The sequence below is a fragment of the Notamacropus eugenii genome, chromosome X (genome assembly GCF_028372415.1).
Source record: "Notamacropus eugenii isolate mMacEug1 chromosome X, mMacEug1.pri_v2, whole genome shotgun sequence".
NCBI lineage: Eukaryota > Metazoa > Chordata > Mammalia > Diprotodontia > Macropodidae > Notamacropus > Notamacropus eugenii.
Genome location: NC_092879.1, coordinates 102,420,096 through 102,444,283, shown reverse-complemented (window position 1 = coordinate 102,444,283; position 24,188 = coordinate 102,420,096). Strand labels below are relative to the sequence as shown.

At 46.9% G+C, this 24,188-nt stretch overlaps 1 protein-coding gene across 14 annotated transcripts in view; it reads left to right on the top strand.

Moving 5' to 3' along the window:
- HUWE1 (HECT, UBA and WWE domain containing E3 ubiquitin protein ligase 1) overlaps window positions 1–24,188 on the top strand; it is a 109,158-nt gene that overhangs the window by 48,930 nt on the left and 36,040 nt on the right. For all 14 annotated transcript variants that reach the window (XR_011971316.1, XM_072627235.1, XM_072627237.1 and 11 more), the window contains 17 exons: window positions 852–958; window positions 1,119–1,296; window positions 3,392–3,483; window positions 4,141–4,352; window positions 10,261–10,318; window positions 10,909–11,085; window positions 12,882–13,127; window positions 13,715–13,848; window positions 14,442–14,545; window positions 15,135–15,326; window positions 17,534–17,750; window positions 18,188–18,310; window positions 18,976–19,210; window positions 19,703–19,933; window positions 20,701–20,823; window positions 22,053–22,148; window positions 22,344–22,613. Coding sequence is in view for 13 of the 14 variants with exons in the window: in XM_072627235.1 (XP_072483336.1) it covers window positions 852–958; window positions 1,119–1,296; window positions 3,392–3,483; window positions 4,141–4,352; window positions 10,261–10,318; window positions 10,909–11,085; window positions 12,882–13,127; window positions 13,715–13,848; window positions 14,442–14,545; window positions 15,135–15,326; window positions 17,534–17,750; window positions 18,188–18,310; window positions 18,976–19,210; window positions 19,703–19,933; window positions 20,701–20,823; window positions 22,053–22,148; window positions 22,344–22,613 (2,795 nt within the window). In the remaining variant the exon portion in view is untranslated. The remainder of the gene's footprint in view (window positions 1–851; window positions 959–1,118; window positions 1,297–3,391; window positions 3,484–4,140; window positions 4,353–10,260; window positions 10,319–10,908; window positions 11,086–12,881; window positions 13,128–13,714; window positions 13,849–14,441; window positions 14,546–15,134; window positions 15,327–17,533; window positions 17,751–18,187; window positions 18,311–18,975; window positions 19,211–19,702; window positions 19,934–20,700; window positions 20,824–22,052; window positions 22,149–22,343; window positions 22,614–24,188) is intronic.

Here is a 24,188-nt window from a genome sequence, read left to right as displayed (position 1 = left end):
AGTTCTCACTTTGGCAATCTTGGCAGCTGGGCGCTTCTCTACTTTTCACCACTTCCCCAGGCTTTTGGGAGGATAGCTTGAACTGCCCCTAAGCTTCTGGTCTTTCGAGTCATCTGAGCAGTTCTTATCAGATACCTTGACTATCTCCAGTCCTGCTGTGCTGGATTCCAAGATTATTCACTCAGCCCTTCTGAGACATTGCCAAATCTCCAGGGATGGGGACCCAAGGGGCCTGGAGGGATTAGCAGAGGCCTGGGGTGTGAGTCGTGTTGAGGGTGAAAACAAAAGGTTTCAAAACCAAAAATCCCTACACCCAGAGTGCCTCTCTTTAAAACAGTGGGGGGCAGCTAGGTGGTACAGTGACTGGATCCTTGGAGTCAGGAGAACCTGGGTTCTAATCTAGCCTCATACACTTGACACTTAGAAGCTAAGTGACCCTGGGGGCAAGTCACTTAACCCCAATTGTCTCTGAAAAAGAGAAGAAAAAGAAAAACAGTTCATTTGCTGGTATGGTTACCATGGAAACAGGTCATGAACTGACTTGATGGTCAAAGCCAATTATGTCAGGAGACTTCTCGAAATCTTTGGGGTGTGGTGAGGAAGGCAGCAAGCTTGGAAGAGTGGGCTTGTTTTTCAGTTGTCATATCGCTTGTCTCAGCTTTCTCAACTGTAAAATGGGGCTAGAACACAGAACCTAATTTAGGGTTGTTGGGAGGATCAAATCAAATGTGATTTCTAAAAAGCCCTTAGCACGGTCCCTGGCACCAAGTAGGCACCCTCTCCTAAAGCTGCCTCCCTTCCCCTCCCTTGTCTCATGTGGTCTCACTTCTTTTGAACACTTCTCTCCTCAGCTACTGAAGTGGTCACTGTGTTTGTGTTCCAAGAGCCATCCCTCCTATCCTCTCTGCAAGACAATGGGCTGACGGATGTCATGCTCCACGCACTGCTCATCAAAGATGTAAGTGCCCCTTTCTCATTCCTCCACCTCTATCTCCCACGCATCTTGCTGGGCTTTGTTCTTGCTTCAATTCTGTAAGACTTGGGTTGTTCCTCAGGAATCCCCCCTGAGACACCCCACCCTACCAGGTTCCATATCTTCTTCCTTTTTCTCTTTGGAGGTTCCTGCAACCCGAGAAGTCCTGGGCTCCCTGCCCAATGTGTTCAGTGCGCTGTGCTTAAATGCTCGGGGTCTCCAGTCATTTGTGCAATGCCAGCCTTTTGAACGTCTCTTCAAAGTACTGCTTTCTCCTGATTACCTGCCGGCCATGCGCAGGAGGCGGAGTTCGGATCCCCTTGGTGAGTTCCCATTGCCAGGGTCTCAGTGGACCACGGCAGCTAGCTAGAGACTTATAGGCACACCCTCCCCAAAGCTCACTTGGTTCTCCACATTTGGTAGTTGGTTGATTGGTTTGATTTTTCCCCCCCTCGATTTTTGACCTTTTATTTTTATATTGCATTCATTTCTAGATTCTTCTCCCATTCGTCGTAACGAATGAGGATTTAAAACAAAGACAGAAAAAGGGCTGCTTCTCATAATTTGCTTTGTGAGATGCCTTTTCTACATTTGAGCTGCTTGGGTATTCCTTTGGCTGCATGAGGGCTTATTGGCATGTGTTTGCTCACTTGGGATAATGGCCCTTCTCTTTCCCTGTCAGTTGGGTCACTTGCCAGCTCCACTAATCATGTCTGAGTCCCAGCCTCAGCAGCCTCAGCCTCCCCAGTTTGCTGTGGAGTAAGTTCTTTTCACACAAGTGTTGGGTTAACCCTTTCATGATGGTTCCCAGTTTATAATTCTTCTTTTCCCAACTGTTTGTTCATCTCCTTTGGCCACTTGCCTTCTGGAGAATTACTTTTGTCTGAAAGATTGATTTGTTTTGATTTCCTGCGGATCTTGGAGAGTAGGCTCTTACCGGAACTGTTGGATGCCAAGCTTATTTCTCCTTTGAAAGGTTACCTTAGCATTAAGCCAGCATCAAGTTTGTGGCTTTTGAAACTTGGGTGTCAATTCTCCATTTTGTCCCTAGTTCTCAGATTCATTGGGATTGTCTTCTAAGGTTTTTAGGGTATAATCTTGCCATAGTGCATCCCTTTGGTGCTGATTGGGGTCTAATGAGAAGGTGTTTGTCCAGCTGCTTGTGGTTGTCCAATGGGCGGAGGAGTGCGTCACATCCTGGCTTGGGTTTGGGAATTGTTTGATTCGTTTCTCTTCTTCATCTGACTTTTTTAATCAATACTAAAGAATCTTGATAATTACTACCTTGTTATGTAATTTGCTATCTGGATATACTCTTCTCCTTTCATTTTAAAAATTATTTCCCATGACATTCTAGCCCTTGAGTGCCTCTAAATTAGCAGTTCTTAACCTTTCCTCGTGGCTCATGCATGACACTCTTTTGCAGTCTGAGAAGCCTCCAACTGACTCTCAAAATAATACTTTTAAGTCATTTGAGAAAATGCTACATGTCAGGCAGAGATCCTCTTAGGGTTCCTGAATCCCCTCAGAAAAGCCCCTTCCCTAAAGCAGCCTTGACATTACTTTGTCTAGTTCTGTGAAATTGGTAGGCTAATTTACATAATACTGTAATTTTTCTCATTGATGTAACCCATTCTGAGCACTGAATATCCCTGGTCATTTTATGATTTTTGGAGTGTTGGGGCAGCTAGGTGGCACAGTGAGTAGAGAGTCCTGGAGTCTGGAGGACCTGAGTTCAACTCTGATTACCTCCAAAAAAAAACAAAATGTATGCATGCTTCAGTATAAAAATAATTGTTAAGTACTTAGAACAATTTTGGAAGTATTTTATATGCTGTTTTGTATAGTTCTCCTTTTTTTGCTGCTATTTTGGATGGACGCTCCTTTTGACTTCCTTGCCCTGTTGGTGGTAAATAGTTTGATGATTGAGCTACAGATCTCTAAACATGTCATTTGAGCAGGGTGAGAACCATTCAATGAAAACAAAAGCAAAATTCAGCCCTCCTAGTCGTGTCCTAGACAGGCCTCCTCTCCCTGCTTCTCAGAATTAGTGGACTTGTGGCATTGCTTAGCACTAGGAAGATAGGAGGGAGCAGTGTCTGTTTAGCCAGTGTAGGCCAAAGGTGTGATGCTGACGTGGCTCCCACTTCCCTTGGCTTCCATTCTAGAAGGAGCCAACGTCCATTGACTGGCCAGCTGAAGGGCTGGTTACTGTTGGTGTGTCCTTTGCCAGCATTTTAATGATTTGCTACATAGATTCAGCTAACTTAACTTTCAGAACTTGATGTACAGCACTAGGCATCACCATTAGTCCCTAAGGCAGCCCACGCGCAGGCGGGCATGTGGTCACTTACCAGCAGTTGATGGCCCAGGAGAAAGGGGCCGATTTCTGGTCCCACAGCCTTTCCTTTTCCCTAGGTGATACTGCTTCCAACCTGGGCAGTGCTGTGGATGAACTCATGAGGCACCAGCCTACCCTGAAGACTGATGCTACAACTGCCATCATCAAGGTAGGAAGCAGCTTTCGTGCCAGGGCAGAGAACATTCTTTTGAAAGTTGTTTTACACCTTATTGAAGCTTTGTGGGAGAGACTCCAGATGTTTGCAAACAAACCCTCTTGGACTGAGGGCTTAGAGAGAAGCCGAAACCAAACTCCTCAGAATGATCCCCCAATGATGACTTTCTCTCCTCCTGATGAGGAGCCTTCCAGAAAGGAGGAAGAGAGTTAGTTGTAAAGCACTTCGTCCTCCTGCTGAGCTTCAGCTTGAGGCAGTGTATTATTCCTGGGCAGAGCTAAGTCAGGTAGAATGTCCCCCTTTCAGTCCTTGCATGTGTCATGTCTTCCATGACACCTCCCTTTTTTCACGTCAGTCCTCTTTACCAAGTGGCTTGGCCACTCTCTAGAATTCATCACTGTGGATCACTTTCTGTTGTTAAAATTCGGGGCTTCACCAGCCCTGAAAAACCAGTTTCCACATCCTCAGCAGAACACACAAAAGAGCATTCAATAGGAAACTTGACACAGCCTCTCCATGCTACCTGCTTTGGGGCTCTCTATCTAATGCAGTCCCTGCATGATATTCCCAGTTGCCCTGGCAGCCGTCTGTGCTGCCTCTGGGATTGGCTTCTCTGTTCATTTTACCAATTGTGTTATTCCTGTCCCTTAGCTGTTAGAAGAGATCTGTAACCTTGGAAGGGACCCCAAATATATCTGCCAGAAGCCCTCCATTCAGAAGGCCGATGGCACCAGTACCGCTCCTCCTCAGAGAGCCAACCATGCTGCAGAAGAGGCCTCCAGCGAGGATGAAGAAGAGGAGGAGGTGCAGGCCATGCAGAGCTTTAACCCCCCTGCGCAGAGTGATGCTGACTCCACCCAGCAGTGAGTTTCTTCAATGCCTTCAACTTGGTCCCCACTGGGGCCAGCTTTTCTCTCTATGGGAACTTTTTTTCCTTTGGAAAATTATTTGAAGGTCCCTCTCACCTGCTGGATGCTGATTCTCTGCCTTCCAGGGTCCAATGGCACCTTTGGTAGAAAGAGGGTGTGAAGCTGAGCGCATTTAGGGTTAGGGTTAGAGTCAATCTTATTGTGAGGGGACCAGGAGGGCTTTGTGGGAAGGGTTTAGCGCCCAGGCAGTCCTTGAGCTCCCAAATACCAGGGGCTGCTCAGCTGGCCTAGTATGAGACATCTTCATTTCGGGTAGCTGGCATAGCAAGAGGAGGCAGTTATATGGGGAACGATGTAATCCTGATGCCCTTATGCCTACACAGGTGGGCCCTTCTTAGAGAGCTGCCTGGAGGATCCTATATGCCCAGTTGATTTGTGTCAAGAGGCGGCCTTGAACAGGTCTCTCTGAAATTGAGATGGGTTCCTAACAACCAGCCCATACTGCCGAACTCCAGTAAGATCTTAGATGGCCAGTTGTAGAACACTAAAAGAGCTGTTGGCATGTAGAGTTGTTACTCTCCAAGTTGAGGGGAGGCAGCAGGTAGGGGGAAGGTGTGGGGAGATGAAGGGCCTGTCATAGGCCAGAAATATCCAGGAGGTAGCAGGACCACTGCCTACCTAGGAGCTGAGGCTTCAGGAAGGCACCCCAAGGCAATAGTGTCGATGTCTGGAATCCATTGGGGATCAGAAAATTGATTTAGAAGAATTTTGGTCATTGTTTCAAAGAAAAGAGGGAGAAGAAAGTCTTAAGCTGCCTCCTCCTTCTGGCCTCCCATAAGAAAATTGGGGTCGCCTAATTCTTGAAACATGACTGCCTTCCAATTAGTAATGCAGGGGGGGTAACCCACACCACTAACTCCCAACTTTTTATCTCCAGGCCTCTGCTTCTGCTGGTCTGTCAGGGTGTGTGTAGTTCTCCCCATTCACTTGTGGTAACCATGGGGTACAAAGCCAGGCACTCCAGGACTTGACTTCTTCTATATAAGTTTAGATGGCACTTTACTCAATGTGGATCTTGTCATTTTGCCCTGGTCCGTGGCCTCTACCTGTGCTGGAGTGTCCCCTCTGGTTCCTGGTCAAGCCTTATATCCATTGTCCACACAACTCACTGTCTCTCTGTACTAACTTGTTCTGGACTAATGACTTGCTGAGTTTTCCCCAGATTTCAGCCTGGTACGTTTTCTAGATTAGAGGGATGAGGAATGGGGTTGTGTTACAGAAGCTCACGATCTTTCCAGCTACTTCAACAAAACTTTTGTACAAAGATGATAAATGAGTCCCATAGGAGCTCGCCACGTGAAGCAGTCTAGAGGGGGAAGAGCCGAGGACCCAGGGTAGGACCCTGAGGGGCACCGACATTAGAGGCCATGATCTGGAGGAGGATTCAGCAAAAGAGTCAGAAGAGGGGTGGTCAGAGAGGGAGGAGGAGCACTGAGACAGACAGTGACCCAGTGTCAGAGGCCACAGAAAGGTCAGGGACAGTGGGGGTGGAGAAGAGATCACTGACAATCTTGGAGAGAGTGACTCATAAATTGCAAGCTGGATTGTAAGGGTTGGAGAAGAGAGTGGGGGGAAGTGAGTGGAGGCAGCACATCACAAGGGCTTACCTGGGAAAGATGGATGAGGTAGTTGAGGGGTTTAGGGTCAGGGTCAGAGGGAAAATGATTACTTTCTGGAGCTGACAGGCTTGGGCACTGCTATTTAGAAATGGTGTGAAATTGGGTGAAGAGGACGGGGTTGGTTAGTGTTGGAGGTAGAGGAACAGGCCAGAAGTGAGGGACCAGGGACTGCTATGCAGCTTGACCAGGGAAGCTGTGTTTTCTGCATGGATCCAGAAAATGAAATGCGAAGGAAAGGGAGAGGTTTCTCTGTTATGGAACATGTGTGCTGCTTTGGAGTGGAGAATTAGACATAGTTAAGGTTCCAGTGGATGGCTGGGATGGAGGCCCAACCCCCTTGGCCATGCCCACACATGCTCAGCTCATGTCACTAGAATGTAAGGTCCTAGAGGGAAGCAAGGGACTTGGGTTCTTATTTTATGCTGTGATCCTTTCCCCATCATGCACTCTCCTCTGCCCCACTTCAGTGATTTTTCTGTGGCCAACTCCGGCCTCTAGCCGAATGGAATGCTTCACCTTTAGCTACATGTTCCAGGCCTCTTTCTCAGGTGCTAAATAAAAGACTTGCAAAGGAAACCAGTTTCATGAAGATACCTGAAAAGCAGGCTTTCTTTGACGGAAGAATGCAGTGAGATGAGGTGACAGAGCCCTGACTCTAAGCACATCACTTTCTGCCACCTCAGACCAGAATGCTTGGTGCTTTTTTGGGATCTTGACCAGCAGGAGCCCTGCTCAAATCGCCTCTTAACTACCACCTTCTTCTGGATGCTTTGAAATCCGTTCTGTTCATTGATGCCCTCACCTAGCTTTGCAGATTTTTCTGTGTGGCTTTCCTGACCCTCCTCCCTTTGTGCACATGCATGTTTGCTTGGACATGTATGTGTCTGTGTGCACACTTGGACGTGCGTGTGTGTGTGCATAGGTTTTTTGTTTGGCTTGCGATTATTCTACCCTTCCCCCCCCCCCCCCCCCAACTTGATTGTTTCTTCCGTACCCAGCTTTGTGTGTGCTCGCATTGTCCTATCTTGCTTTGTACATCTCTGATAAAGGATCCTGCTCGTGTGAGGCCTGCTCCCTCTACCCCTTCCTCCAGCTTGGATACTCCTCTCTCTGTGGACCCCAAGTATAAGAAGTAACAACTCCTTCCACCACATTCTTCTTCCTTCTGTCTTGTTCCCCTCCTTTCTTTTTCCTCCCTTCCTCCCCAGGCTTCTATTTTCTCATTGCACTCCTTCAGTACTCTTTGAAGAGACCTTGAGGGCCTTGTTTCTTCCTCCCTTGGTAGAGTGTTAGCCTGGCCTCATCAGATCCTTTAAGTTGCTCAGAAAAATTGACTCTTTATAGTTTTCTCTCAATTATTGTGCTTTCCTATTGGTCTTTTCATCAGGAATGTGTGAAATTCTTCTCGTTTCTAGACCCATTGCCTGTCCCCATGACGTTCAGTTTTTGTGCTTATCAGCCCATTGAAATAACCAGGTTGGGGGGAGGAGCATCCTGCTCTTTGAAGCTCCTCTTCTGGACGTCCAGGATGGTTTTTCTTTGTTAGGAACTCTGAACTTTTCCCTTTGGGGCTTGAGCTGATGAGTGGTTTCTTTCTGCTTTTACTTTGTCCTCTAATAATAGATCTGGGTAATTTTCATTTATAATTTCTTGAAATAGAGTATCCTGATTTTCAGGAAATCCAGTATTCTTAAGAACTAGATGGGACCTGGTTTCCAGGTTAGTGGTTTGGTTTTTTTCAATATATTTAGTATATCACACATTTTCTTTTTTTCATTCATCAAGTCTAGATGTGATTCTTCACACACGTGCATGTGCACGCACACATGCTCTTTATCCCTCTTTCTCTTGCAAAGAAAAGGTAGAAAGGAGCCTTCTCCCACCTTTCTTGAGGTCCACATTCTGCAGTGCTCCACCTGTGTTCATGCTTTTGTGTACACTGTCAGTGTGTTGGTTGTCCTAATCTTCTTCTGCCTCTCATCTTCAGCCTTTCTGGGTAAATGGGCTCCAGAGCCCTTGTACCTACCTTTCTTCATCAGATGTCATTGAGTACCATGCATTCACCCATTCTCATCTCCCCACATTGAGCTAACAGCATTTAAGAGTCAAAAGGCTCCTTAGTACCCAACTAGTCCAAGTGTATCCAAAAAGAAATCTCCATGAGAAATCAGCCACTCATTTCGCATGGAGACATTCTCATGGATTAGGAATTTGTTTCCAGATTGAAGCTTATCTTTGCCACTCTAGCCACTGTACCTGGGGCCATGCAGAAGGATTCTGAGGTGGCTGCCCTGGTTCTCCTTCCTGTCAGACCATCTCCTCATTTCAAGGGGCATCATTCACATTTCACTCTGCTGAACCTTGCGCCATGACAGGTGCTCAGTGAACTTTTGCTGGCATCCAGACCAGAACTGAGAAGAACATGGCTGAACTCTTTCTCTCTTATCTGTGTTTGCCATCACATCCTGCTGAATCAGGGACCTTTCCAACGCCCCATTCTGGATTAGAGTAAATCACCTCTCATTCTGTTATTTGGATCAAAAGCAGCTATTACAGCAGCTCCCTCTTGCTTCTCTTGTGTTTGGCATTTGCAACCCTCCACAGTCTGGAGCCAAGCTCCATTTTCCACTTTCTTTCCTTCTCAATCTCCTCTACTCTCTGACCAAATTGGCCTTCATCTCTTCTGGCATATATAGCATCTGTTTCCTCCCTCCATACCTTTAATACTTACTGAACCCCTTGCCTTTAATTCTGTCCCTCCTTAACCTCTTCAAATCCCACTCAGCAAAAGATGTCTTCAAGCGGCAACTACTATTGAAGGCCTTTTCTGCTCCCATGATTCCTTAGTCCTCCATCTTGGGCTCAGGTGCTTCAGATAAAAATAAAAGGAAGCATTCCCTGCCCTGAAGGAGCATACGTTCTAATGGAGGGGGATGGTAACCAATAAAACGCACTCAAGCCAGGACCTTTCCAATCCTGGTGAGTGGGACTGGTGCCAAATAGTTTGATAGCAGTAACAAAGCAACTTATGATTTGATCTATGGCTCATGTTGAAGGAAGGGGAGCAGTGCCGGAAAAGGGAATAAGGGACGATACGTTATGGGGTGGTAATGTGATTGGCGAGACAGGAATCAAGATAACAAGGCTCCAAGACAAGGTTTCTTTCTGAAATGAAGGGGTGACAAACTGTGGGCAAGACTCCCACACTTTAATAAATGAGTGTGTGTATACACAGCAAGGATAATGCTTTCTGTCTGTATATAGGAGTTGGATGACTGAGGGACTTGAGGAGCTGGGGAAATCTTGTGTCTTCCCAATCTCCATCAGATGTCTATCGAGATTGACTCTTGACTTCTTTCTCCAGTTGGTAAAGATGTGCTGATACTTTGGCATCCTTTATTGCCCTAAGGTCCTGGGTGTCAGTTTAAGTCCAGTGTGTGTTTTCTAACCAATTGTGGACCTTCTTGGGCCCCCTGACTGAGCATCATTGGCAGGCTTGTCCACAGCTATTTCTTTGGCAACTCAATCGAAAGTTTTGTTTTGCCCCTTCAGGGAACACAACCCTGCAGATTATTTCTGGTTCATTGGTCATCACTTTATTCATTTTATCATGCATGTCCACGTTTTGTTTGATTCAGTTTCTCCCTATGGCCCTAGTCTGGTTCTTGCTTAGTTTCATTTTGCCCTTGTGCCTCTTTGCCAGACAGATGAAATAAATGGCCAGACGGTTTTTGTTCTGTGTGTCCATAAGACCAAGAAGCAGGTAGAGGGAGGGGGCTAAGAAGGAAGCAGGGGAGGTTGGGAGAGTTGGAGCCTTGGCACCCTTCTTCCAGTCTTCTAGTCTGTCTATGGATAAATCCATGTCTTTGTGGTGGGAATATTTGACAATCTTCCTTTGTGTCCCATCTGCGCTAAAATCTGAAGTGACAATGTGCTGTGCACGCATGCGCACACACACTTGTGTTACGTTGTTTCCTCCTTTGAGAAGGAAATTCTTAACTTTCTTTTTCTCTATCCCTTTGAAAAATGTTTTATTCCTAGTAGTACAACGACTTCAATAATCATTTTTGGAATAACTCCACAATTCCTATTTCCAATTGTTTCCTAAGTTTTTGTCTGGATTAATGTGTGGTTATGAAGAGGTCTTGAAATCTGGCTCTGCCTCCTCTTCTCTCTCCACCCTCTTCTTATTGTTGAAGTGTTTTCTTCACCCCCTTCTCCAGGGTTGTTGGAACAGAAGAGAGAGTCCCCATTCCCCTCATGGATTACATCCTCAATGTGGTAAGCTGGCCCAGTGCTGCTGCTGGAGATGGAGGGTGGGGAATGCCTAAAGCATAGGAAAGAGATGAGATGACACCACAGCCCCATCCTCCAGTAAGGGGAAGAGCAAAGAAAAGGTCAGGGGAGAAGGGATAGCAAGGAAGTGGGTCCTGCTTCTATCAGCATCAGTCAGATTCCATGTCCTGGTAGTGAAGGAATCGTTTCATCTATTTTATGCCAGACTAGTGGGCTCCCAAACTCAAGTGAGCCCTGTTCCCAAATCCTTTTGGCCTTTGTTTTCACATTTATAATTATGACTGGTCATGGGGTGGGGGTGCTGGTAAGCAGTCCTAAAATACTAAGAGAAGATTTGGGGCTTTATATTGGCCAAGCTCTCCAATCATAACCTTAGTTTGAGTCACATTAAGGTCTCATTTTCTTTGCTTTCTTATGGACACCATTGGCCTATTTCCCTTGGGGTTATGGGTTGCTGGACTTGGGTGTGATTGCCCATGAGTTAATGATATTGGCCTAGGGCTGGCCAGATTTATTCAACAAAACCTTCCCTGCTTTGTTTCTAGATGTAACTCTGCTTTTTTTTATGTTCCTAGATGAAGTTTGTGGAATCCATTTTAAGCAATAACACGACAGATGACCACTGCCAGGAGTTTGTGAATCAGAAGGGGTTGCTGCCTCTTGTGACTATCCTGGGCCTCCCCAACCTGCCCATCGACTTTCCCACCTCAGCTGCCTGTCAGGCCGTGGCAGGGGTGTGCAAGTCTATACTGGTAAGGCCCGGCAGAACAGCCACCCGCCAACCCACTTGGCCAAGAGAGATGGAGCCCCAGTAGTCGATTGTCCAGTAAGGTGTCAAAGAATGAGAAGAGATGTTGGCTTTCTCCATGATAGTTCTCTTCTATGGCTTTCTTTTGGTTTGGGCACATTGTTCATTTCCCCATAGTAGCGCTCGTTCCCCCAAAATCCTCTCCCTTCTAACAATGGAAAATGAAGTGGTCCAATGGTGGCCATTTGGAGTTTTGTCCTGTCTTTCAGAACCAAGCTTAGTCATTCCATTTCATCTGAGACCAAGTGCCATTTGCTGTTTGGTTCTGGTTTTCTTTCTGTAGTTTCCTCTGAATTCGTGCTTCTTTAGAATCTCAGCCAGCTCCTCAGGCTTAAGCCTCAGAATAGGCAGAAAAGAATACCGCAACACTGATGACAACTTAAGAAAGGGCATCTTTGGATTCCACCTCCAAATCTTTTTTTCCTCCTTATCTCCCTTTCTTCTCATTTCTCTTCTTCTAATTCTTTTGCTCTTGAGATTTGTCCAGAAATGATCTGACTTTGTTAGAAAAGGGAGATTTCTTTCACATTGTACTCAGTGCTGATGCCCCCACCATGAGTCACTTGGTGGCCTTTCATGATTAGAAGCCCTTCAGCAAGTCAAACCATTCATGCAAAACCATTTGGGCATATGTAGCAAAAGCAACTAAGTTGTTCAGTATCTTTGACCTGACAGTGTCCCTGCATGGTGCATAGGGGTAGCTAGATGTTTGGCAGAAGTAAAGGTCACATATTCATTCAAGTACTTTCTGTGGTACCAAAAAAAAACCAAACCAAAAACCAGGCAACCCAACAAGCAAAATGATGAAACAGAAATTAACCCCTCTATGTGTTGAGACTTCCTATCACTCCTATGAAACCAGCAAGGCTATTTAAAGATCCAAACCATCAGTATTGGGAATAATGTGAGCTCATTAATGTACCACTGATCGAGACAGGAATTGTTCTACTTGTTAAGGAGAAACAGTGGGGTGTGCTGTGGCTAGCGGATCACTCAGCCTGCTCCCATTTTTCAGTCTCATGGAGAAAACATCCAAAGTAATCATATCTACACATAGTAAATCAGGGACATTTTCACCTCAGCTGGCTTTGTTGTCTGTGGCTCTGTTCTGTTTATTCAAGCCCTTTGACAGTGAGCAATCTTTGATTTTGCTTTTGGTGAGAGAAGCAAGCAAACTTGAAAAGATGGATAAATTCCTTCCTTATTCACATGCGGACAGGACAAGAGAATGTTGGGAGGTGCTAGTGGATCACTGGGAATCCCAAAGGAGAATGCGATGACTTGGCCATGTTCAGCCTTGTCTTGCCATTTCCTGTTGAGTGGAATCCCAGCCATGGCAGCCTCCTCTCCTTTGGATGGTGCCCTTGTAGCTACTCATTCTGACCTTGCAGGTCTAGGCCCCTCCAGGATATTCCTTTTTAGTATTTGCTAAGCAGAGAGGCGGTATAACAAGGAAAGAAAGTAGCTAGGAGAATCCTATGTTTATTGATCACAACAGCATTTTAAAAGGCTTGAGAATACAGCAAACTATTATGGTTCTAGAGGCCTTCATGAGCAAATCTGCTTCCCTCCTTGGGAGAGAAGTGGAGGCTATGCCTGCCGTTGCTATGATGGTTTGTTTGGCTTCCTTCTGAAGGACATTTGGGGAGGGAACCAAGGGCCAAGTTGTTTGCATGTAACAGTGATGTTAAAAACAGAAAGGTCAGTGCAATGTTGTAATCCTGGGATCATTTATTGCAGACTCTGTCCCATGAACCCAAGGTCCTGCAGGAGGGCCTTCTGCAGTTGGACTCTATCCTCTCCTCTCTGGATCCTCTGCACCGGCCAATCGAGGCCCCTGGGGGCTCTGTGCTTTTGCGAGAACTTGCCTGTGCTGGCAATGTCGCAGACGCCACCCTCTCTGCCCAGGCTACCCCTTTACTGCATGCCCTCACAGCTGCTCATGCCTACATCATGATGTTTGTTCACACTTGCAGGGTTGGCCAGGTAATGAGATTCTTTAAGATGAATATGCCATTTTGTAACTGAGGAATACCTCCCAATCCCTGTAAGGTTGCTTTCTTGGAACACCAGGATGTCTGCTTTCTTGGCAGGTTGCCACAAGGGAAGCAGTGTCTCCTTGAAGGAGCTAATTTTCCTGGTTAAAGTCAGCAGAATTACTAGCTCCTGATGGCCAGTTTCTTTCCATAGCTCTTTCCCTTTAGTCTATTTGAATTTCTTCTGATGAAATCAGCCAACATTTCACTTCTATCAGTGGCAAGTGGGTTGCTTCAAATTGTGATGTGTCATCAGGGGACATGGGAAAATATTTCAGACCTTCAATATTGGGTCATTTGCTTTGAATCTAGTAAAGGCTTCATTTCCCCTGGGTAGCTACCTCCCTGTCCAAAAGGGACATACGGAATAAGGGACATGGGAGGTACCCTTAATTTGATCCACCATTGTTTTCCCCAGACTGTTATCTGCTATAGAGTAGATGAGTATGGCAGAGTATCAAGGGATTGATATCTTTTCCATGTCAAGTTGGGAGATACCTGTCTGTGGGATAGCACTGTCTCCTTTCTTTGTTCTAGAGCGAGATCCGTGCCATCTCAGTAAACCAATGGGGTTCCCAGCTGGGTTTAAGTGTCCTAAGCAAGCTGAGCCAGCTTTACTGTTCCCTTGTGTGGGAAAGCACAGTTCTGCTCTCACTATGTACACCAAACAGGTAAGGGAAGAGGGATGTGGAGAAGGGCTTCTCCCCAAGCCTCTTCTATCAGACAGGCAACTAAGTTGCCCAATCCATAGCGTTGAATTCCAAAAGATCATAAAGATCTGCTTATAACCTGCATCCAAAACTTTGAGCTATGTTACCTAGTTGAGTCCTTGAGACTTCCTTCCCCATATTTGTTGAAGTGTAAAATGGAAGATGAGGACTTGGTTTCCAAAGTCCCTTCCTATCTAAATCTATGATCCCAGAGCAGAATCTTAAATCTTCTGGGCCTCCATGGCCCCAAATATGCTCCAGACTTGCCTTCAGGGTCCCTTTCCCGGCTTTTTAGTTCATCTGAGAAGTCTTAGAAGAGAGTGGCCGGCAACATCCTGCCAGGCCGTAGAGTGGACATGTGCAGCTCCCTGTCTGTCACCTTGGGTCCTCCAATGGCTGATTGGTCAGCTCATGGTCATGCTCCCTTGGGAATGCAACTTTTCCTTTGATCTAGCAGCTGCTTCTGATCTCACTTAGCTCTGGGGCCTTGAAGTTGCTAGTATAGTTAGTGGCCAAGAAGGTAGAGCTTTGTCTCATTTCTTGTGTGATTTCAGCCTCCCTTCTGGGTGCGAGTTTGGTCAAGCAGACATGCAGAAGTTGGTCCCAAAAGAGGAGAAGGCAGTCACCACAACAGCTACTCATGGAACCAAGAAAACTGGTAACTCTAAAAGGCTTGTTAATGGTACAGATTCTAGCCCTGAATTCTATTTGGTCACAAATAAGGCAAGTGACAGCCATTATTGAACCTCAATCAGAGGATGAGCTACTGGCTTGTTCTTCTGTTTTTAATCAGAGACATTATTTGCGATTTTCTTTAGTAACTAACTAGGTATTTTCCTCTCTGGTCCTTGTTGAGTTTTTAATCCTATCTGGGATTCAGTGGAACTTGGAAGATGTTTCTTTTTAGAAGTGGGTAGATAAAAGGTCTTCAAATGTAGTTGAACACCCCACCCCATCTTTCTACTTACATGGGTGTTACAAACCTTCATTAAATACTCATTTTGAGCCACAGTAGTCCTTCCCACACACACAGTGGAGCATAGCAAACTGCCAAACAGACTTCTGTCAGTGCATTTAGAGTTAGGGCTACTGAGGTCAGTGGCCTTTTTCATTTAGAATCCATTTGCTCTGTGTGCAGAGTTGAGTGCTAGAAACTGGGGTTGAGATTAATATGAGCCCTAAAGGCTCAAGGAGCCAGAGCGTTTCCAGTCACACTCTTCATCATTTCTGTGTTTCAATCTGTGCAGAAGGAGAAAGTGATGGGACAGCAGCCACTGTGGAGGCCTCCGCCCAGGGCTTATTGGAAGGCATTGGCCTGGATGGTGACACCTTGGCTCCCATGGAGACTGATGAGCCCAGTGCCTCAGATGCCAAGGGCAAGTCTAAGATTACCCCTGCCATGGCAGCTCGAATCAAACAGATTAAGCCTTTGCTTTCTGGTGAGTGATTGCTGTCTCTCCCTGGGCCTGATGGACAAAAATGTCTGGCTGGCCCAGCTTTACCTTTTGGCTGTCTTTTGGCAGTTTGGGCCAGATCAGGGTGTTTCAAAGTCACTTTGAGTCTGCTGTGCCTTTCCCTTCATTTTCTCTCTTGAAAGTGAATTTTTTTGTCTTTGCATCACCATCGTCTCTGCCTATCCCTTGTCATTCCCTCGTCTGCAGCATTCCTTTGGAGCAGAGAACGAAGCATCACAGAGCCCTGAACTACATGCTTTCAGTGTATGCACCTTCTGTCTCTCCTGAGACCACAGTGGGGGATTCCAGCTAGTCACTGACTTCTTTTTAGTTACTTAAGATTGATCTGAAGCGCATCACTTGCCTACCAGAACATAGAAATGAACCAAATTAGCACTCCAGTTAGGCAGTATGTATTAAGTACCTACTGTGTACTGATCTTGGCATGCTGCCAATGCCAAGAATGGCCAAAACTTGGTCTCTGTCCTGGAGGACCTCAGGTGCAAACATCTCTCTATATACAAGACCATATGCAAAGTAAATCCCCAAGTAATGTCACTAGTAGTGGGGAAGGAGGGAGGGAAGAAATGGGATTCGGCAAGGCCTCCTGCAGAAGGTGCAGTGTTAGTACAGACTTGAAGAAAGCTGGAAGGCAGAGTTTTCTGTTTTGTGGACAGCCAGACAGAATGCCCAGAGCTTCAACTTCGAGGGTCTTGTGTGTGTAGAACTGCCAGGAGGCTAGTGTCTCTGGATGGAAGAGTATGTGGTAGGGGGTGGGGAGGGGGGCCTGGGTCATAAAGGACTCTGAATGCCAAACAGAGCTTTTTGTATTTGATTTTGGGGGCCATCATTGGACATGCGCTTTAGGAAAAATTACCTTAGAGGTTGAGTGAAGCGGGGCTTTAGAAGACAGACTCACCAGCAGGCTGTGCCAGTAGTCCCAGTGTGAAATGAGGAGGGCCTACATCACTGGGTCCCAGTGTAAGATGAGAGATGCTGCAAAGATGAGATGAACAGAAACTAAGGAGACATATTATTTTTTAAATTATATTATTTCTTTTCAGTGTTTTACAATCACTTATTTTTTTTCCCCTTCCTCCCCAAGACGGCATACAATTTTATGTAGGTGCTACACCTACATTCCTATTAAATACATTTGCACTATAGTCATGCTGTGTAGAAAAATTAAAATGAATGGGAGAAATCATATTACAAACCAAAACATAATACAAAAGAAAATGGTCTGCTACAATCTGCAGTTGAATTCCATAGTTCTTTCTCTGGATGTGGAAACCTTAAAAGACCATTGGGAATTTTTTTAAGTCCTTGCATTGCAATGAAGTTCCAAGTCTACAAGAAAAAAACTCACACACTGTGGTCATTGCTGTGCACAAAGTTCTCCTGGTTCTGCTTAAGGAGACATATTAAAGAGATGTTCTGTAGGTAGCAACAATAAGATGTGATGACTGATTAGCTTTGTGGGATGTGTGGGAGGGAGGAATCAAGGTTGCTTGACAACCTTGGCGACTGGGAGGCTGGTGAGGCCCCAGATTGAGGGAAGGGACAGAATGAACTGTGCTTTGGAATGTCCAGAGGACATCTTGTTTACAGTGTCTAAAGGGCAGTTGGTAAAGTGAGAATATGAAAGAGCTTTGGGCCGGGGAAAGAGATATGAAAACAACAGGCATAGAGATTGTGTAATGGAGCTCATTGACCTGAAGCAGGATTGTGGGAGAAGAGAGGGCAGGTCCCAGTTTTGGTGGGAGGGACCTGGAACTGTTTTGAGGGAAGGAGCAACATGGAGGCACTCTGTAGAGGGGGAGGAGGTGGATTCCCACACCCCACAGGGTGTTTCTTGGATGTCATGTGGACCGATCATCCTTCCCAATAAGCTGACCATTTCCCCCTTCCGCCAGTACAACTGCGTGGTATGGTCACAGTGTTGTTGCATGAATGAATAACCAACTTTCTGATCCTTTAAAATTTTGACACCTCAAAGGCTCCATTCATGTTCTGCTATCTTTTTTGGTGCCTTCTTTCAATTCTTTTGTATTTTTTGACCTGTGAACATGGATAGCCCTGTACAGTGGAGGGAGGCCTGTTTCTCTTGCCTCTATGTCCCGGGTCCTTGTCCAGTACCTAACATGTTTTTCAGTGCTTCACAATTGAGTGGGATGAATTCTGTGTTTCAGCCTCCTCACGATTAGGCCGAGCTCTTGCTGAGCTCTTTGGGCTCCTTGTTAAACTCTGTGTGGGATCCCCTGTTCGCCAGCGGAGGAGTCACCATGCAACCAGTACCACTACAGCACCAACACCTGCGGCCCGGGCAACAGCTTCTGCTCTCACCAAACTCCTCACTAAGGGCTTGTCCTGGCAGCCCCCACCATATACACCCACACCCAGATTCAGGTGAGCCATCCACAGAGGCTGCTTGGCCCTAGCATCGGGCACATCTGCAGAAGTGAGAACAAGGCCTTGACTTGGTGGGCTTCTATAGCAAAATCTTGTTGGAAATGACCATTCTGTGGTCTCAAATCTGCCACCAACTTACTGCTGTCTAGTCCTTGGAGGTCCTTACCCTGTGTGTAAGGAGAGCCTTGACCTCAGTGGTCTAGGACCTCCTTCTGACGTGCCTTCTGTGATCTAAAGAAATGACCACCAAACTGGAGCTGTCCTTTTTTTAGTTTCTGCCTACCCTGGAGTGCAGGAATTAGTGTTCACCTCCTTATGGTACAGTCTTCCTTAGCATCTTATGGATGTGCTCCCTCACTAAAGAGTTATCAGCATGCTATTTATTATGTCCTATTGACATGGGGCTCATTTAGGTCCATTTTTCTCTTGTACAGGCTGACTTTCTTCATCTGTTCAGTTGGCTTCACCTCCCCCATGCTGTTTGATGAAAGGAAGTACCCATACCACCTCATGCTGCAAAAATTTCTCTGCTCTGGAGGTCACAATGCTCTTTTTGAGTAAGGACAACCCTGTATATGTGAAAAATCAGGCGTCTTGGCTTTTGGGCAAGGGTGTTCAGCCCCAGTGATCCCCTAAGGATGGTCACTGTACTATGGGAGAAGGTGTAAGCAAAAAGCCCAACCAGCAGCCATTTCAGTATCATCATTTGGTTTGTATCACCTAGTCTTCCTCTTCTCTGATGAAAGGAAGTAGTTGGTGATTCTTGGTACATTTGTTACTTTGATGGGGGTGGGGGTGGGAAAGGATATCATATTACCCCTCCTGAGTGGTGGCCCTTTTATTAGGCTGGGAGTTCTTTCTCAAGGACCCCTGGGGTGGTGAGGGATAGAAGCCTTATAGAATTTTTCTCAGAAGATTGTTGAGTACATAAAGCAAAATGCTTAGGGTTACAAAAGTAACTAAAGAGAGCTTTCAAAGCCACTGGTTCCTCTTGGACCCTTGGTTGAGTTGCCTGCATTATGCATTTGAGCTCAAAAATTAGTGACTCCTTGGTGAAGAAAGCCCCAAAACTCACCCGGACCCTGTAATTTTGAGAAAGTAATGCCCATGCATGAGCACAGCGAGAAAGCAACATGTGCCAATAGAGATGCTGAATTGTTTCCTTCCTTCCCACTGAGGTTTGTGTACATGTTCCTTCCTTGCCTCCCTTTTCCCCACCTAGAACTTTCAACTGGGCTCTCTCCATGGGAGGCAAAGTTCCTGTTTCTGAGGGCCTTGAACACCCTGACCTGCCAGATGGCACAGGAGAGTTCCTAGATGCCTGGCTCATGCTGGCAGAGAAGATGGTGAACCCAACCACTGTGCTAGAATCTCCCCACTCCTTGCCGGCCAAGCTTCCTGGGGGCCAGAGCCCCCCTCAGTTCAGTGCCCTGCGATTCCTTGTCGTAACTCAGAAGGTGAGTGACTCGTTGCCCAGAAGGATTTCTCTCTGCTGTGGCTTCAAGTGGTAGCCTTTTCTTTGCAACTAGGCACCTTTCTTGTTTCATATGGTTCCAGACCCTGCTTGGTGCCTAGCACTAAATTCTGCTGTTTCTTTCTTTGTCCCTCCATCAGGGACCACTGGCCCTTCCCCAGGGAATCCTCTGCCTTGTACCAAACTAAGCTGAATCAAGCTCCCTTATTGGACAGTGTGTCCTCTCTCAGTACACCTAATCCAAGTTGATTTCTCTCTTACATCATTGTTGTCACTGAGAAGTCTTTTTTCATTGTTTCTAGGAATTATACTTTGTTCCATGGGATGGGGGGGGGGGGGGCAGAATTGAATATAATTGAAGCATTATAATGGTTCCACTTTCCAGTCAAAGCCTAGTCTCTAAGTCCCCTTTGCCCTCAGGGCTTTCTGGGTGTAATGAGTGTGCTATTGACAGGACCCCTTCTACCCCTTGCAGGCAGCCTTCACCTGCATCAAGAACCTGTGGAACCGCAAGCCCTTGAAAGTGTACGGTGGGCGTATGGCTGAATCAATGTTGGCCATTCTGTGCCATATCCTTCGTGGTGAACCTGTCATCCGAGAGCGACTGAGCAAGGATAAGGAAGGGACCCGAGGAGAAGAAGAATCAGGGCAGGAGGAGAGTGGCTCCCGCCGGGACCCTCAAGTCAACCAGCAGCAACTCCAGCAGGTAGCATGCACGCCCTTTGGTCCTAGTACTAGGGCACATCTGGGTTAGAAGCCTCTCCCTTAGACCAGAGGCCTCTGGATGTGCTCAAGGGCCAAGAAGTACCATTGCCCCCATTTCACTGGTACAGGTAGAGTCACTATCATAATGATGGCTGTCCTCACAGTTTTCATGCCAGGTTATGCTTTTAACACCATTCAGACTTTACACCTTCTCTGTGTTTTTTGTTTCCTTCAAAGTGGCCTAAGCTTGGCACATACCCATGGGAAAGAGATGTGAGTGGAGTGGAAACTGACAGTGTCAGCCTTGGAGGGAGGCTGACAATGAGGCCTTATATTCAACCCCAAGCCAACCATGTAGCAATAAGGTCATTTAAATAAAGGCTGCCTTTCAAAATGGCTGCTGCCACCCTTCACCTCTCAAAAGGAGAGAAGGAAGGAATATTGATTTTTTTCTGAAAAGCTTGGGAGTCCCCATCAATCCAGGCCTTGCCCCCTAGCCTGGCATTGTGATAGCTGACAGTTGTGGGCCTTCTGGGAATAGCATTAAACATTGGTCCTCCCTTGCTCAGTCACCAAGGCCAGTCCACAGGCTCACTTGGAAGTGTAGTTCCAAGGCTCCCGCAGACACTGAGCTTTGCCATCAGAAAGCTGTGTTGGACTTGCCTTCTCCTCTGGGAATGCCAAGACCTGGGGCATCCTGGGCACCCCACTGTTGCAGGCTGAGCCCTTCTCCACTCCAGTGGCTTGAAGAGGTCTTTCTCCTTCCAGCTAATGGACATGGGCTTCACCAGAGAGCATGCCATGGAGGCATTGTTGAACACCAGCACCATGGAGCAGGCTACTGAGTATCTCCTGACTCACCCTCCTCCACTCATGGGAGGAGTCGTCCGGGTGAGTTGACAACAGCCTCCTTCTTGCTTAATACCTTCTCAGCCTGCTTTCTCCCACTTGACCTGGTTTTTTGAGTGTAGTCTTTGGCCTTCAGCATGTGTGAGCATTGGCTTTCACCAAGTCTTCAATTTGGAAACTTCTAGCCATTCCTGGATCATCCCAAGGAGAAGCCAACCCTACTTCTGTGGGCCCTGTTAAGGAGAGCTACACCCACCCCCAACCACCCATGCCATTTAGTTTGACATTGTAAGGGCAGTGGGGTTAGCAAACTGGCCATTTCCTTGTTCTCTTGTCATGAGACTACCATGCTGACTTTTCTGTAGAGAAATTTTGTTGGTGACACCATAGGCCATTTCTTGAGTGTGAGGTATCAACTGGTGCTGCATCATGTCTGCGGTTCTTTCTCCCTCCTCCACCATTTCCCAGAAGCATCCAAGATTCTTGTAGTCCACCTTGAAACACTAGTCATCAGGTCCCCAAGAACTGAATATGAGTGTACAAGTGTGGCAGTTGCAGCCTTCTGTCGAGCTTGTCACCCCTTTTCACTCTTAGTAAATGCCAGTTTTGTCCTGTGTCCCATGCCCATTTGCCATAAGCTGCATGGCTTTCTACCAAACAGATTTTTCCTAAGATTGTGGACACCAGGCCTAAGTCACTCACAGCTGTGTCATAGCTGGTAGGAAGAAGGGGGGGCGTGGGGCATATTCCGAGCCAAGCTTCAAAAGCAGCAGGGCCTCAGAATGGAGAATGAGGGCATGAAGGGAACCTCCTTTCTTTAAAGGCACATGATTATTTGATGCTTTCTGTTGGCTAATTTTGTTTTCCCATATATGTATTTCTTGATAGCTTTGGGGATTTTTTTATGTATCACCAAAACCTCTCTCGTTATTATTTCCCTAATATGTCACCCTTTCCCAGATAGCCGTCCCATCTAACGAATGACATTTTTTAAAGAAAAGACTGAGAACAAAATCAACAAAAGTAATACATTGGGAAAGTGTGAAAAATCTGTCTTTCATGTACCAAATGAGCAAATTGTTTCCTGCCTCTGAAGGGTCAAGTCATAGGGCACAGCTCGTTCCGTTGCCTCGGTAGACGGTCTTGATGTGTCTGTCTCTGGAGCTGGGCATCGTTAACTTTGGGTGGCTTTGTGCAGCAATTCTTCCAGCATCTTCATGCCTCTTGGTCTGTTGCCTTGGCCTCACTTTGCTTCTCTCTCGTTGTTTTAGGATCTCAGCATGTCTGAAGAGGACCAGATGATGAGGGCCATTGCCATGTCTCTGGGACAGGATATCCCAATGGATCAGAGAGCAGAGTCCCCCGAGGTAACTTCAAGGTCAAAGTACTTTGCCTGAGGGCAGCCTCCCTGGGAGACAGGAATACTGCCTATTCTGCTTTTCTGCCACTACTGTTTTCTGTAGGCTTTCTCCTATGTTAGAAGCGGACACGGAAAGGAGCCATACCTTGGGAAGTCTTGCTTTTGAGTGCCCTAATGTGTCCTCACTTTTCCCAACTCTCAGGAAGCAGCTTGCAGGAAGGAGGAAGAAGAGCGGAAAGCCCGGGAAAAGCAAGAAGAGGAGGAGGCCAAGTGCCTGGAGAAATTCCAGGACGCTGAGCCCCTGGAGCAGGAAGAGCTCCACGGGTTCACAGACACCATGTTGCCTGGCTGCTTCCATCTCCTGGATGAGCTTCCAGACACCGTATACCGTGTGTGTGACTTGATCATGACCGCCATTAAGCGCAATGGGGCCGATTACCGGGACATGATTCTGAAGCAGGTGGTCAATCAGGTGAGCATTCGCTAGAGTGCCACTGGGACAGCCTTCTGCCAGCCCCAGGGCCTAGCCTTCTTCAAGTCGCTGCTGGTGCCCAACTATAGCTTTGGACCACAATCCTCAGTTCTGAAGCCTCCTCATTATTCATCGTGCAGGGTAGCGAGCTCATCTGGAAAGGAATCCCTCTTAGCTCATCTTCCCCCATCTGCTTGAAGAGCCTCATTTGCCATGGGTCCAGTGCACACTCTCCTCCCGTAACTTAGCTCCCTTACTCTCCCTGAGGCCCTCATCTCCACAAACCTCCTTCCTGTAGGCTAAACCAGCTCACTTCCTCTGTCCCCTCTCCAGCTTATCAGGCTTCTTTTTAAACCTTGGTACCCAGAACCCATGAACATGATTGTCTAGATGAGGCTTGTCAAGGGTGGTGTCCAGGGAGCCAAGTGTCTGCCCCAGCACATTGCTGACCATTTAGTGACCTTAAGTTTCCTTCATCTGATATTTCTGAAACTTAATTTTATTGTTACTTTGAAGGGAAGACATTTATTCCTAGTGAATTTCAGCCCAGTGCTCTAGCCTGCTGAGATGCTTCTGGATTCTGGCTCTGCCATCCCGTGTCTTCATTCTTTCTCCCAACTTCTTGTCTGACGATCTGATGAGCAGGCCCTAGGTAGGCCCTTATGGAAGGCACGGATGCAGAGCCATGGTACACGACTCGGGGCCAGCTGCAGATCCCTGGAGCGCTCTCCCAGAGACCCCCTTCTTCAGGCTGACGCGTTCTCAGTGACTTGATTTCTGACCATGGAAGTGGTTCCAAACCCATCTCCTTGTACTGTCTGTCACGTAGCTGATCCATCTTGTCCCCAAGAATGGGACGTGAGATTTGATCCAATGTTCTGTGGAAATCTAGGCACCCTGGTGCCATAGCACCTCCACCTCCCATCCTAGAAAAGCAAGCTCATCCAAAGAGGCCTGGCCTGCTCTGGAGGGAGGCTTTTGGACTCCCTGAAATCACCACTCCTCTCCTTAATAATCCTTTCAGGGATTTCTTCCCCCAGGAATCAAAGGCAAACTTCCCAGCCTAGAGTCTGTTCTCTTCCCTCTTTGGAAAACCGGGACTCCATCTACTACCATCCTGCATTCTTGTGGGCACTCTCTCATTTTCTCCCATTTTCTTTCGAATCCCCCTCCATAGTGCTCTGCGGCCCCATCTGCCAGTTCTCTCATGCTCCAAGGGAGGAGGGAAGATGTCCATCTCTCCTCTGGACCAGGTGGCTTGCATTCACTAGGGGTGGCCTGGCACCCTCTCCCTCCCTATCCAGGACATCAACTGCATTTCTCTCCTGTCACATCCAGGTCAAAGGTCATTCTTCCTCTTTGTCTGTGGTGTCTGGGAATCATGGTCCCATCCATCCCAAGCAGTAGTCACATACCTCTTCCATTCTCACCTTGGCCCCAGCCTTTTTGTCAGTCTTGGCTTCCCTGGCAGGCCTGGGCTCATTCTGCAATTGAGCTTCCTGGTCAGTGTCCCTAGACCCTCGCCTTCCTTCCATCTTCTCTGAATAGCTCCCTTTAGAAGGCATTCACTACTAA